Source organism: Babylonia areolata, chromosome 18 (assembly GCF_041734735.1).
Source record: "Babylonia areolata isolate BAREFJ2019XMU chromosome 18, ASM4173473v1, whole genome shotgun sequence".
NCBI lineage: Eukaryota > Metazoa > Mollusca > Gastropoda > Neogastropoda > Buccinidae > Babylonia > Babylonia areolata.
Window position 1 is genome coordinate 5,130,717 of NC_134893.1, and position 14,836 is coordinate 5,145,552.

At 42.8% G+C, this 14,836-nt stretch overlaps 1 protein-coding gene across 1 annotated transcript in view; it reads left to right on the forward strand.

Annotated features, from left to right (window-relative positions):
• Positions 1-14,836, forward strand: part of LOC143292381 (uncharacterized) — a 226,667-nt gene that overhangs the window by 34,204 nt on the left and 177,627 nt on the right. The window contains 12 exon segments of the mRNA XM_076602599.1: positions 17-181; positions 696-845; positions 2,149-2,247; positions 2,753-2,894; positions 5,934-6,073; positions 6,754-6,977; positions 7,870-8,062; positions 10,870-11,052; positions 11,664-11,861; positions 12,288-12,501; positions 12,931-13,511; positions 14,605-14,748. Of these exon segments, the coding sequence (XP_076458714.1) occupies positions 17-181; positions 696-845; positions 2,149-2,247; positions 2,753-2,894; positions 5,934-6,073; positions 6,754-6,977; positions 7,870-8,062; positions 10,870-11,052; positions 11,664-11,861; positions 12,288-12,501; positions 12,931-13,511; positions 14,605-14,748 (2,433 nt within the window).

Genomic DNA, 14,836 nt, shown 5'->3' on the forward strand with positions numbered 1-14,836 from the left:
TTTCCGTGGGTGTCAGGAGTGACCATCAACCCGCAGCAGCCGTGTGGGTTAGGACACTACTGCCCCCTGCAGACCCCTGCCCCGGACAGGTACCCGTGTCCGTCTGGTACCTACACCAACCGCTCGGACCTGTACGAGGAGTCCCAGTGTACCATCTGTCCTCAGGAGTACTACTGCAACGGTCAGTGTGAACATGATGATGATGATGATGATGATGATGTGTGTGTGTGTGTGTGTGTGTGTGTGTGTGTGTGTGTGTGTGTGCATATCCATATGCATGTGTGTTTTTGCTTGTCTATGTGTGTGTGTGTGAGTGTGCGCGCATGTGCAAGTTTGTGTGTGTGTGTGTGTGTGTGTGTGTGTGTGTGCATGTGTATGACCATATCATGTGTGTTTTTGTTTGTTTGTTTTTTGTGTGTGTGTGTGTGCGTATGTCCATGTGTGTGTGTGTGTGTGTGTGCATGTGCGCAAGTGTGTTGTACACATCTAAGACCAAGACAGTGTACTCTCAACTTGAGAAGCAATCTTCAGCTCTCTGCGATGTGTGTGTGTGTGTGTGTGTGATGCATGCGTGTTGGCTCATTTGATTCTGTTAGTGGACATGTATGCAAGTAGTTTAATATCTTGTTGGTTTTTTTTTGTTTTGTTGACGCAACACTTTTGATCAGTGACTTGTAACCACATTGATGTTTCAGGTGGAGAGTCAGCCCCTACAGACAGATGTCCCCCTGGCTATTACTGCCCCACGGGCACACAGTTCTGGTCCCAGTATGGCTGTCCAAACGGCACCTACAACCCCGACTATGGCAAGTATGAGGTGTACCAGTGCAAGAACTGTACTCAAGGTAAGCTTCCTCCTTTTCTGCCTTGTGTGATGTATACTGCACTGTTATTGATATAAAATGGATGTATACTGCACTGTTATTGATATAAAATGGATGTATACTGCACTGTTATTGATATAAAATGGATGTATACTGCACTGTTATTGACATAAATGGAAAAGATTATCCTTCTGTTTATGCTTTTTAATGTGTCTGTCAGACCGCTCATCTGTCTCTCACTCTGTTGGTCTGGTTAAGCTGTGTTCCTCTCTGTATCTGTGTCCTTTTTTCTCTCCTGTCTGGTTAAGCTGTGTTCCTCTCTGTATCTGTGTCCTTTTTTCTCTCCTGTCTGGTTCAGCTCTGTTCCTCTCTGTATCTGTGTCCTTTTTTCTCTCCTGTCTGGTTCAGCTGTGTTCCTCTCTGTATCTGTGTCCTTTTTTCTCTCCTGTCTGGTTCAGCTCTGTTCCTCTCTGTATCTGTGTCCTTTTTTCTCTCCTGTCTGGTTCAGCTCTGTTCCTCTCTGTATCTGTGTCCTTTTTTCTCTTCTGTCTGGTTCAGCTCTGTTCCTCTCTGTACCTGTTTCCTTTTTTCTCTCCTGTCTGGTTCAGCTCTGTTCCTCTCTGTATCTGTGTCCTTTTTTCTCTCCTGTCTGGTTCAGCTCTGTTCCTCTCTGTATCTGTGTCCTTTTTTCTCTCCTGTCTGGTTCAGCTCTGTTCCTCCCTGTATCTGTCCTTTTTACTCTCCTGTCTGGTTCAGCTCTGTTCCTCTCTGTATCTGTGTCCTTTTTTCTCTCCTGTCTGGTTCAGCTCTGTTCCTCTCTGTATCTGTGTCCTTTTTTCTCTCCTGCCTGGTTCAGCTCTGTTCCTCCCTGTATCTGTCCTTTTTACTCTCCTGTCTGGTTCAGCTGTGTTTCTCTCTGTATCTGTGTCCTTTTTTCTCTCCTGTCTGGTTCAGCTGTGTTTCTCTCTGTATCTGTCCTTTTTACTCTCCTGTCTGGATTTCTCTGTTCCTCCCTTATCTGCTCACCTTGTGTTTGAATTTGATATATTATTAGTCTTGAATATTTTTTTGTTCGTGTAGAATTGTGAAAAAAGGTCGAAATTGATTTTAAGGTTGATAGCACAGTACACTTTGGTTTCCTGTTTTTTTTGTATTTCACTTTTACCATGAATCTCAGAAGAAGACAAAACACCTGAAGTGACTCATTTATGAAAGCCATGCCCCATGTCAAAAAGGAAACCCATGCATGCAGATCAGACTCACACAAGAAACAGGAAACATGCAGATACAGGCAGTGATGGAAATGGTGCCGTGTTTTCTTCAGGTCACTACTGTGAATTTGCTGTGACGGTGCCGGAAGAATGTCCACGTGGTACCTACATGCCGTATGGTGTGGATAATGGCGGAGCCTTTGTTGGTGAAGGTAAGCTGTCTTCCTTTTACCTTTGTTTAAAAAAAAAAAATTATCCATTTTCAGTGTTTGGGCAAATGACATTCACGAGTGGACTTATCGAGCATAGTATTCACACCCCACCAGCTTATTATCAACCAGCTGTAACTTAATGTGGAAGAAAAGTGTTTTTTAATTACATTTGAATTAAAACACTTTCTTAGTTTACTTTTTGGTTTTACAGTGTGATCAGAATGTAAAATATAACTTTGTGCATATCAGTGGTGGTAGGGCTTTATTTTCTCATACAGTCACAGTTTCTGTTTGTTTTTTATACAAAAAGTGCAGAATGAATACGAGACTAATCCAGAGTTGCCGTTGTTGTGTTTACAAATTTATACAAGTTTAAATCATTTCGTGTCAGGTAAGTTCCTGCTATCACTATGTTCGAACATGAGCAGTGAAGTGAATGGCAAATGGTCAGGCAAATCCGCAACTGTTACATCTGTGAACTGACACAGCTGTTAATGATTGCCAGGTTTGCATGCCAAGAGCGAAAGTGACTGCATAGACTGCCCAGGAGGATTTTACTGTGTTGCAAAGACAATCACCCCGGCAGAATGTGGCCTGGGCAAATACACCAAAGTTGGACAGTCCTCGTGTGTGGATTGTGAACCAGGGTAAGTCAGTTGATAGTCCTCATGTGTGGATTGTGAGGATTGTGAACCAGGGTAAGTCAGTTGGACAGTCTGCATATGTGGATTGTGAACCAGGGTCAGTCATTTTGATAGTCCTCATGTGTGGATTGTGAGGATTGTGAACCAGGGTAAGTCAGTTGGATAGTCCTCATATGTGGATTGTGAACCAGGGTAAGTCAGTTGATAGTCCTCGTGTGAGGATTGTGAACCAGGGTAATTCAGTTGGATAGTCCTCATATGTGGATTGTGAACCTGGGTAAGTCAGTTGGATAGTCCTCATGTGTGGATTGTGAACCAGGGTAAGTCAGTTGGATAGTCCTCATATGTGGATTGTGAACCAGGGTAAGTCAGTTGGATAGTCCTCATGTGTGGATTGTGAACCAGTGGATTGTGAACCAGGGTAAGTCAGTTTGATAATCTTCATATGTGGATTGTGAACCAGGGTAAGTCAGGTGGACAGTTGATCAATTTAAAAGAAAAACATATTTTATATTTTTTTAATAAAGTGTTGGTATGATATTTTGATTACAAAGACAATGATACTTATTTTTGACTCACTTGTGTAAACAAAGTGAGTCTATGTTTTAACCCGGTGTTCGGTTGTCTCTGTGTGTGTGTGTGTGTGTGTGTGTGTCTGTGTGTGCATGGTAAACTTTAACATTGCCATTTTCTCTGCAAATACTTTGTCAGTTGACACAAAATTTGGCATAAAAATAGGAAAAATTCATGTGAGGATTGTGAACCAGGGTAAGTCAGTTGGACAGTCTTCATATGTGGATTGTGAACCAGGGTAAGTCAGTTTGATAATCTTCATATGTGGATTGTGAACCAGGGTAAATCAGTTGGATAGTCTTCATGTGTGGAATGTGAACCAAGGTAAGTCAGTTGGATAGTCCTCATGTGTGGATTGTGAACCAGGGTAAGTCAGTTTGATAGTCCTCGTGTGAGGATTGTGAACCAGGGTAAGTCAGTTGGATAGTCCTCATATGTGGATTGTGAACCAGGGTAAGTCAGTTGGATAGTCCTCATGTGTGGATTGTGAACCAGGGTAAGTCAGTTGGATAGTCCTCATGTGTGGATTGTGAACCAGGGTAAGTCAGTGGATAGTCCTCGTGTGTGGATTGTGAACCAGGGTAAGTCAGTGGATAGTCCTCATGTGTGGATTGTGAGGATTGTGAACCTGGGTAAGTCAGTTTGATAATCTTCATATGTGGATTGTGAACCAGGGTAAGTCAGGTGGACAGTTGATCAATTTAAAAGAAAAACATATTTTATATTTTTTAATAAAGTGTGGGTATGATATTTTGATTACAAAGACAATGATACTTATTTTTGACTCACTTGTGTAAACAAAGTGAGACTATGTTTTAACCCGGTGTTCGGTTGTCTGTGTGTGTGTGTGTGTGTGTGTGTGTCTGTGTGTGCATGGTAAACTTTAACATTGCCATTTTCTCTGCAAATACTTTGTCAGTTGACACCAAATTTGGCATAAAAATAGGAAAAATTGAGTTCTTTCTAGTCATCTTGTTTAAAACAATATTGCACCTCTGGGATGGGCACACAAAAAAATTAAAAAAAGAAGCCAAATTATATGCAAACTGAATTTACTGTTATATTTATATTTTTTTTATTCTCTAAACTTGGCACTTTGATCTGATATTCTGACACAACAAGAGCAGTCATTTTTATTATTTTTTGTTCAAACAGGAACTTCTTTTGCAAAGCATGGAAGTTATATTTCTGGTGCATGTCTTTGCTGCAGATAGTAAAAAAGGGAAATTAATCTGTAATTAATGCTAGGGGGGGTTAATTTGCTTTAAACTGATCTTTCTCATCTAAAACATTACATTCTGAAATTATACTCAGTACATAAAAAGCTTGTGTGTTTTACTCTCAGTGTACAGGGCTTTCACTATGTTCATTCGCCCAAGTGGTCTTTTTCGGAAAATATTAAAATCAATACTACGAGTGGACTTTATAGATCTATTGGCTGAGCCCTGAAGGTCATGGGCAAAAATCAATTGCATACACATATTTATACATATTCAAAGCGCGTGCTCTTATTCCTCATGAACGTAAGGTTGCCATTTTGTTTCAAGTTGTTGACCTGCCCATTCAATCCTATATTCAATCGACAATACACGATAACATGTAATAGAAAGTTGGAGAAGGAGACCATTAAATATTTATTCAGATGTGAACGCCTCATCACTTACTGGATTATGCCCCAAACTGCCATAAAAATATCAACAAAATCAGTTGGAATTCACAGTTAAAAATAATAAACCATGAGAGTTAATACCATTGATGAAACGTAAAAATTTCCAGTCTTGACGATTTTCAAAATGAAGTCCTTTTCACTTCATACGACATTTAGAAGTACTTGTACTTGGCTCTACATGTTATTAGTTTAACAAAATACTCAATTTTCATATCAACTTTAAAACTATAAAACTAGAATGAACATAAAAGAAAAATTGAATCGATCGTGTCGTACATTCCCGGCGGGTGTAACTAAACTTGTACATCTATCTAGATCCAGAGAAAATGGCTAAATGTTGCAGTGTGATTGCAGCGATAGCCACGTCTCCTTTACCGTGGACTTGAAAAGAATTTTTAATTGCCCTTAAAGATTTTTTGAATGCCCAAGATACACCAGAATAATGTGATTTAAACAGGGTTCTCACCGCGATTACCACAATCAATTTATTGCCCTTTAAAAAAGCATGTTTAAATGTTAAATTTTTTAATGTCAGTTAAGGAGCCACGATAGTGTATTGGGTAAGACAGTTTCTTTTCACCCGAACACGCGGGGTTCGAATCTGCTGTCAGGACTTTTTTTTTTCTTTTTTCTTTTTTTTTTTAACCTGAAGCTTTATACTAACAAATACAGAACACATTTTAATGATTAGATTTTTTTTTTTAAAGTGTATCACAAGTGAGTCTTGAAGGCCTTGCCTCTCTTGTTTATTTTAAACATGAATATAAATGACTCACAGCTTACTGATGGACTTTTTGCAGATACTACTGTGACAACGTTACCACCTCTGAAGATGATATGTTGAATAACAAAAAGTGTCCAGCGGGGAAGTACTGTGCTGGGGGCCTGTCTGACGTATCACAGGCCACAGACTGCTCTCTTGGCAAATACTGCCCTGAAGGTCAGTGCATGAGAATGTTAGAACCTGCACTATCTCCGGTAGGTAGTGTGGAAGAATTTGCTTCACAATCTTGGATCAGGCAAAACAAAACCAATAGAAAGGTGAAAAGAGTGCATTTTCTCAAAGGCCTGTAGATTGAGTCTTGTCTTTTAGGCATTTTGCTGTTCATGATGTGGTTGTTATTGCTTCCAACAGTACAAGATGAAGCAGACAAAATCAAACCAGAAAAAATGGTTTAGTTATTCTTCACAAAGACCAAATAATCAAAATAGTTGTATTGTTATCATTATAATCTTTCTTTACTTTGTTTTGATAAATCCCACAAAGACATTGTCATCGCGATCAACACTGTGCGGTGATCTACTTTTGACATATAGTTAACTGTGGAGTTTGGCCAGCACAAGGATTGCAGCAACCCTAAAAATAACTCTGGCACCGCAGATCAAGGAATGAAAACAAACATCCTTTCCCACACTTACAGCACAACTCTCTTTGTCTCTTTCTGCTCCTTTTCTTGCGTGCAGTGACTGCTTATGGCACTTCCATCCTGACTTTCTTTTTGTAAAGACCTCTCCGTACTGTGGCCTGCAGTTGAATAGAATAAAGTGTTACAAGTCCAGCCAGTGTCCTCTCTGGATGTGATGAATGGATCCTACAACTGTACACTGTACGTTTCACAGCGACTCCTGTTGAGATCAACTGCCCTGTGGGTACAATTCGCACAACGGTGAGCGGGGCGGATGTGGACACAGACTGTGCCCCCTGTGATGCCGGATACTACTGTCTGGAAGGGTCCTACGCCTCTACCGGTACCTGTGACCCCGGCTTCTACTGCCCCACCAGCTTCAACAACCCTTTCACTCCCTACCACCCGCCCACCATTGGCTCGTTTGGCAATGAACAGGTGAGTGACTGAATGTACAACATTCATGTCCGACTGTGACCATCAAAACAACAGAGCAGGCAGCTGATGTCACAAAATTTGATTACTGTGGAGAGTAGCCTCAACGCTTGGCTCATATCATAGATTGACATAATCTTACAGTTGGGGCCGGAATGAGAGCTGTATGATCAATAGTTTCTGCACTGCAGTAAGGATTCGTTTACAGCTTAGTCTTTTTGTGAAGGACTGTCACTGTCAAACTTGGAGGAAATATTGCACTGGCTGTCAGTACTGCAGCCTTGGGGGCTAGTTGGCCTTTGAGGACCATCCCAACCATCCCAACACTGACAGTGCCAAAGCCCTCTTGGTCGAGAGAGAGGAGATATAACATGCTTGACTGTGGACTGAAAACTTCATGAATACAACTATTTGAAAGCAGTTTGGGGACTGTCGTTGTGAACTGGATGTGCAGAGGTGTTAACAGATCATTGTGAGGATCAAAGCAACATTTATTTGTATCATGCTTTTTTACAACAGGTTTATGCAAAAGATCCACTAGCAAATAATAATGTGCAGAGAGATTTGGATGTGCAAAACGAGCCTGCAGACAGCTACCTGTACAAAGTAGTTCACATGCACACTTTTTCCTGACATACCTGTCTTCTGTACACAAAGGCACACATATCAACATGTTCAAGGTAACAAATATTGGTGTCTTTTTTTTGTTTGTTTGTTTGGTACCAGCACACATTTACTTGTTCACACAGAAGTTCACTGATACACCAACAAGGTAGCAAGTACTGATGTCTGTCTTTCCGTTTACTTTTCAGTCACATTTATCAAAGTTTTCTTTTTGTTAACTCAGCTAGAGTTTGTCACAGTAAAAACACTGTCTGCCTACACACACTTCCAGGAACCATGTCCAGCTGGCACATACACAGACGTGTCAGCCACTCCAGACGTGGGCAGCTGCAAGACGTGCCCTGTCGGCTCCTACTGCCCTCAAGCCTCAGCCAGCCCCACAGACTGTCCCCAGGGCTATTACTGCACACTGGGTGTAGGCAAGCCAGCACCCTGCCCCATCGGCACATATGGAAGTGCCACCCGTAAGTCATCATTCTCACTTGTTGACTGTTCCGGAGCTCATTGGAACCTGTATTGTTCTCTATGTTTTAGTATATTATTTGTTTATTTTGTCTGATCATTTTACTTCATTTTTATGATAACAGTTTACACAAACCAAGGGCAGGCTCTCAAAGCCTGATCAGTATGTTTGGTTTATGTGAAGGTTAGGTGTCGGCTGCCTTAAAAAAAAAAAGAAAAAAAAAAAAGGTTATGCAGCAGAAGTGGTGTAGCATTAAAAAAAATTTATCAGTCCACTCCTCTGACACCTTTTTGAAACGGAAACTGTATTCTTCTGTGGAGGCTGCTTTGATATTCACATAGTTTCCCATTCAGAAAAACGTTTATGTTGACCCACTTCAAATCAACTGTAGTGACAACAGCTCTAGCTTTTGGTGTTGTCTCAGAGTGTGTACAACTGGCACAGTGTTTGGTCAGGCTTGGGTGGGAGCAGTTTTGAAGTCTGGGTTCTTGGACACCGTGTCAGTTTAAGTCGTGGTTGTTCTGTTCTCAGCATGGACGCAGCTTGGTTGGCAGCTGGTGTTCTGCTGTTGAGACCAGGCTCAAAACTGTGCCCATTTTGTGTGCTCTCTTTTCTTACCAAAGGCACTTCTCAGTCACCTGTTTGGAGCCGTGAATTTTCATTTTAATTGTGGAGAATAATACAGATGTGCATATTGTGTGATGTATGCACTTTCTAGGAGTCTACTTTGATTAAGAAAGTAATGATGAGAACAGCAGAGGATTCATGTAGTATTTTATACAAGCCTAGAATGACTTCCTTTGCAAACTGTACAGCCAACATGTTTGTAGTGCACTTAGCAACATAGTTCACAAAGCAACATTCAATAGCAGCAGAAAGATTGTATTCAAAGGGCAGTTCAGTAACAGCATATCCCATCTGCTGATATATATTCAGATTCTCTTTTTCTAACCTCTTGATTTTTACTTCTGAAAATGGCGTCATCATCATGGCCTGGCTTCGCTGACGAAGATCTAGGAAGGGCGTTGTCCACGTCTGATGCAGGCACGCTCATGGCTGACAAGGCCAATGCGGGAAAAGCAGAGTCAGCCGCAGCGGTTGCAAGGGAAAGTCTGGTCTGGGTTCGCGGCTGCAGCGTCGTGGTTCTTCCTCCTTCTGCGTTTGTCCTCAAGGCTGGCCCTGCGGTTGTTTTCGAAGGAGGAGACAGCTTGGTGGATGGTGCGTCGCCAGGTCTCTCGATCAGCGGCTACTGCGGACCACTGGCGATGGTCAATGTGACAGGCACCAAGAGCTTTCTTCAAGGAGTCTTTGTATCTCTTCTTGGGTGCTCCTCTGTCACGGTGGCCAGTGGACAGTTCGCCATACAGCGCGATCTTGGGCAGGCGGTGGTCCTCCAAAATGGCGTATGGCTGCCTTAATGGCAGGGTAAAATTAGTCAAGCACATAAAAGCCCACTTGTACATACAAATGAATGTGGGAGTTGTGGCCTGTGAACAATAATAATAATGGTATTTATATAGCGCTGGATCTTGTGCAGAGACAAATCAAAGCGCTTTCGCACCAGTCATTCTCACGCATGCATAACTCTAATACTGTAGAAACTAAAGACAAGGAAGGGCAGGCAAGGGAGGCTATTTTGGGAAGAGGTGGGTTTTAGGGCCAGACTTGAACGAGTTGAGTGTGGAGACTTGACAAAGCGAAAAAGGAAGTTCATTCCAATCACAAGGTCCAGAAACAGAGAAAGAATGGCGGCCAACAGTCGAGTGTTTGAATCTGGGTATGTGTAAACAGAGTGGATCTGAGGCCGATCGTAGTGAGCGAGATGGAGTGTAGAGGTGAAGGCAGCCGCAGAGATAGGAAGGGGCAGTTTTGTGAATGCATCTATAACATAGAGTGCTGATCTTGTACTTTATTCGGTGTGAGACTGGGAGCCAGTGGAGATGTTGCTCAGATCTTTTCTTTCTGAGGACAAGTCGGGCAGCAGAGTTTTGTATGCGTTGAAGGGACTGAATGGATGAAGCAGGCATACCAGACAATAGAGAGTTACAGTAGTCAAGGTGAGAGAGAATGAGAGAAACGACAAGTCTAGATGTTGCGTCAGTGGACAGATATTTCCGGACGGCACTGATGCGTCGCAGTTGACAGTAGCAGGACTGACATGTCTGACTGATAAATTTTTGCATGGACAGTGTATTGTCAAGGACAACACCAAGGTTCCTGACTGACGTGGAAAGAGGGATGGATGTACTGCCAAGTTTGATTGTGTCAATTGCGATGGAAGACAGTTTTTGTTTAGTTCCTATAATCATTGCTTCAGTTTTGTCCGCGTTCAATTGTAACTTATTTCGAGTCATCCAGTTTTGAATGTCCAGGAAGCAGTTGGATGTTTCTTAAAAACGCAGAAAGAAAGAAAATGTCTTCAACTGAACATGGACATCTGCAGTCAGTGTGTGCCATTGCCCTCTCCAACAGATACACATTCAGATATTTTATTCAATGAAGGCCTTTTCCCCACAAGAGAAAGGGCAACAACAGGATTTTGTAATCAAGACTGCAATAAGCATCACAGGTCCATACAGAATTTATGATACAAGAGAGTCTCTCTTAACTGAAACACTTTATACTAATGAAAGTGTCAACTTATGAGCAATGTATTTTGCGATCAGATACCATCATCAGACCCATTCGGAATGAGTGTGGCTCTGCATAATACTTTTTTTTGGATATGAACTTCACAGGGAGAACATTCAGAACAGGACACATCAAACCAGAATGAACTTCATCCTCACCTGACCTATTTTCCAACAGGCCTGACAGCAGAGGCAGAGTGCACAGGCTGTGACCCAGGCTTCTACTGTGACTCCCCGGGTCTGCTGCAGGCCCGGGGCCCCTGCGACCCGGGCTACCTGTGCTACGGTAATGCCTCCACCTCTGCCCCCACTGATGGCACCACGGGGGAACTGTGCCCTGCTGGAGGCTACTGCACACTGGGTATGTAGCTCTGGTGGTGTTGTTTTCTATCTGTTGACAGTCACACTGATTTTAAAAAAAATTAATTCATTATATGTTACGTGGCTGTTCTTGTGATTGTAGATCAGCTGGTAGTTTGTGTGTGTGTGTGTGTGTGTGTGTGTGTGTGTTTTGTATGTTTAACTGTCTGTGCAGCAGTATTTTCTGTGTTGTTGTTTTTCTGAGGACTTCATGAGGAAATTATCAAGAGATACAATCACACTGTTTTGACTACTTTTTTTTTTTACAAAGCAATATTTAGAAGAAAATGTGGCCCATAATTCTATGGGGCAAAAAAAAAAAGCAACATGCCTAAGATAGACAGTTATTCACAGACATGACCAGTATTGCACTTACTGTGTACTTATGTACATATGCACACACACTCCCTGTCTCTCTCTCTCTCTCTCTCTGTTTCCTCCCTCACCTTTTGTTTCCCACCCACCCCACGCCCCCACCCGTTGTATTATGGCCCAAGGCTGATGTTCTGTAAAATATTTGTGTTCTTTAGTTCTCTATCTGTCTCTTGCTCTCTCATCACATCATTGCACCAGTCAACAGGCATTCCCCCCTTTTTTCTGTTCTTTCTTCAGGGTCTTACGTCGCCAGCCCCTGCCCAGCCGGCACCTACAGCAATGCAACAGGAGCGGTCAACAACTACGACTGCTTTGACTGCGATGCTGGCTACTACTGCTCCTCCATCGCTGGTGGCGCCCCCACTGGCATGTGCTGGGGAGGCTACTACTGCACCGGGAGCGCCAAAAACCCTCGTCAGTACTTTGCCGGGCCAGGTCAGTTTTTAAGTTGTGTGTGTGTGTGTGTGTGTGTGTGTTGGCATTTGATAGTTTCCTGTTTTTGTCTCTTTGTGTGTGTTTGTGTGTGGGTGGTGTGTGAGTGGCACTGTGGATACACAACCTAACTGAACATTTTTTATGTGCCCCATGCAAATTAAGTTAATTCGTTTTTACAATGTTTGCCTGATTAATTTTTTTTGGTATGAATTTGCCTTTTTTTGCATTGTTGTTTGTTTATTTTTTTATATGCCTTCACTATATATTTTATTTAGATATTTAGCATATCACGGTAAGTATTGAAACAATCTGTTCTGATTATTTCATTCATTTAGTTATCATAACAGAGTAAGTATATGACTTAAAGCTGGAAGTTAATGAAGTGTGGATTTTAAAAATCAGTCATTATCACAATTCTTTTTTCAGGTTATTATGCTCCGAATGGCTCGGTGGCTCAAATCGAGTGTGAGACAGGCACGTACAATCCATATTACTCAGCCTCTGAATGTCAAATTTGCGACCCTGGCTACTACTGCCCGGACAAGGCGATGAATGAGACCATTGAGTGTCCCCTGGGCAGCTACTGCGAGAACGGTTCCATCATCCACCAGACCTGTCCCCCAGGCACCTTCAACAATCAGTCAGTGCCCTGCTCTCTCCTTGTTCATTTCCCTTCTTCCTTTTCTTCTCTCACACAGCTGTTCAGTGACGTAGGCGTTATTGTCGCTCACTGCTGCAGTGACTGATATTGGTGGGCTATTCTGTATGTGAAAATATATGTATTTGTAATTCTGAGAGGAGTAATATTCCTTTAAGGTTTTTGAAAAATTCTACTTCCTATTCTTCCTGTTCTTCATTTTGTATTGCATCAAAAGAGATCGCATTGATTTTCTGTTCAGGGAAATAACATTTGGTATCATTGATATTTTTCCCTTTTAACACTGGAACACAAACGAGTAGGAAGGTGAAGTGTGCTTTGCTGAAAAATGTGTCCTAGTTTTGATTTGTCTCAGTCAGGATGGAAAAAAACACCACATTTAATTTCCTCCTGTGTTGTTCTTCCATGCAGAACTCGCATGACGTCCATTGACAACTGCACAGAATGCCCGGCGGGATACTACTGCCAGGATCGCGGCCTGTCGGCACCCACGGGCATGTGCAAGGCAGGGCACATTTGTTATGGAGCGGCCACCGCCAATGACCCTGTGTACAACGATGACCCCACGGGCAACAAGACCATCATCACGTGGGGCGACACCTGTCACGAGGGTTACTACTGCCCGGAAGGCACGGCCCTCATGATCCCCTGCCCCCGGGGCACCTACAACCCTGACCGCAGCGGACAGTCGGAGAGCCAGGCCTGCCTGCCCTGTGACCCAGGGAAGTACTGTAACGGGACGGCGCTGACAGCTCCGTCAGGAAACTGTGACCCTGGGTACTACTGCACGGGCAGCGCCTACATCCCTGACCCCATCGACAATGTGACGGGCAACATCTGTCCCATGTACCACTACTGCACCGGAGACACGGACGTCCCCGAGCTGTGTGAGGCCGGCATGTACGCCAACAACACCGGCCTTTCTGTCTGTCAGCTCTGCCTGGCAGGGCACCTGTGCTATCCTGGGGAGGCGCCCAGAATTTGTCCTCAAGGTGAGTGACTGCCATCACCTGCTTTTTGGTTGATTGGTCTTAACCCCTTGACTGCTGAACGTTGATGAAACTGAGATCAGTGTGGTGTGAATTTGAAGTGCAGTTGGTGCATTTTGTGTGCTTCACAGTGGTGTAACTGATTTAGCTGAACAAAAGTATTGTAATCCCAAGAGGAAGAAATCCAAATTAAGAATGGTGACTGACATCTTGACCAGTATATACAGTCTTATCTCAGTCCTTCATTGACATGTATCATTTGTCAGCAGCAGTCAGTGGGTTAATAATCTACTAGCCTTGTTCTTGTTTACTGGAAGAATGTAGATTTGTTGAAGGATGTGATGGTATTCATTGAGAAATATCTGGGTAAGTACTATTTTCTCAGAATCTTTATCTGTCTTCTAAATGTGTGCTTGTCAAATTATTGTACTTGTGTTCCAAAATGTTTAGACTAACACACAAACTGATGGACAGCAGGTGAGCAAAGAAACATGACAGAGTGTGATACGTTTCATTTCTGTGAATTTCCATCAATGTTTTGTCTATACATCAGACTTGTTTGTCAGGTTGTTTTGATACTGTTTGAGTATAGGACTTTAGTAATGCTTTTACCTGCAGTGGTTACCTGGTGGTAATGTATCTGCCAATGAAGCCAGAAAATCCGAGTGCACGGGATTGAACCCCTCACTCTCCTGTATTTTCTCCTTCTCTGCTAGACCTTGACTGGTGGTCTGGATGCTGGTCATTAGTCTTGTGTGTAGCATGCAGTTAACACATGTAAAAGATCCCATGGCAACAAAAGTTGTCCATGGCAAAATTCTGTTTAAAAAAATCCGCTTTGATAGGAAAACATATGCACTTGCAGACACACAAGAAAGAGTGGTTCTGCTCTGTAGCGACATGCTGTAGCTCCATTTTTACACAGAGACGTCTGTTGTGTCAGTGAGCAATACAATACAGCACAATACAGTACAATACAATACAGTACAGTACAACACAACACAACACAACACAACACAGCACTCTATGCGTACAGGATTTTAGGACTCCTTTCTTCTGCAGTATCTCTGAAAACGCTGGCTGTACCTGTGTACAGGTTACTACTGTGTAGCCAGCACCAACATCATCAAGGTGACCCAGGCCACCCCCTGCCCCATCGGAACATATGGAGCGCGTCCTGGCCTGACCGCAGAGAGTGAATGCTCCACCTGTGACCCTGGTCACTATTGTGAGACAGAAGGTGTGCTGCAGTGCTGTTGGTCTTTTTTTTCTGTCTTCTTGATTTCTTCTGGGTATTCTTTCTTTTTGATCTCTTGTTCATAGTAAAA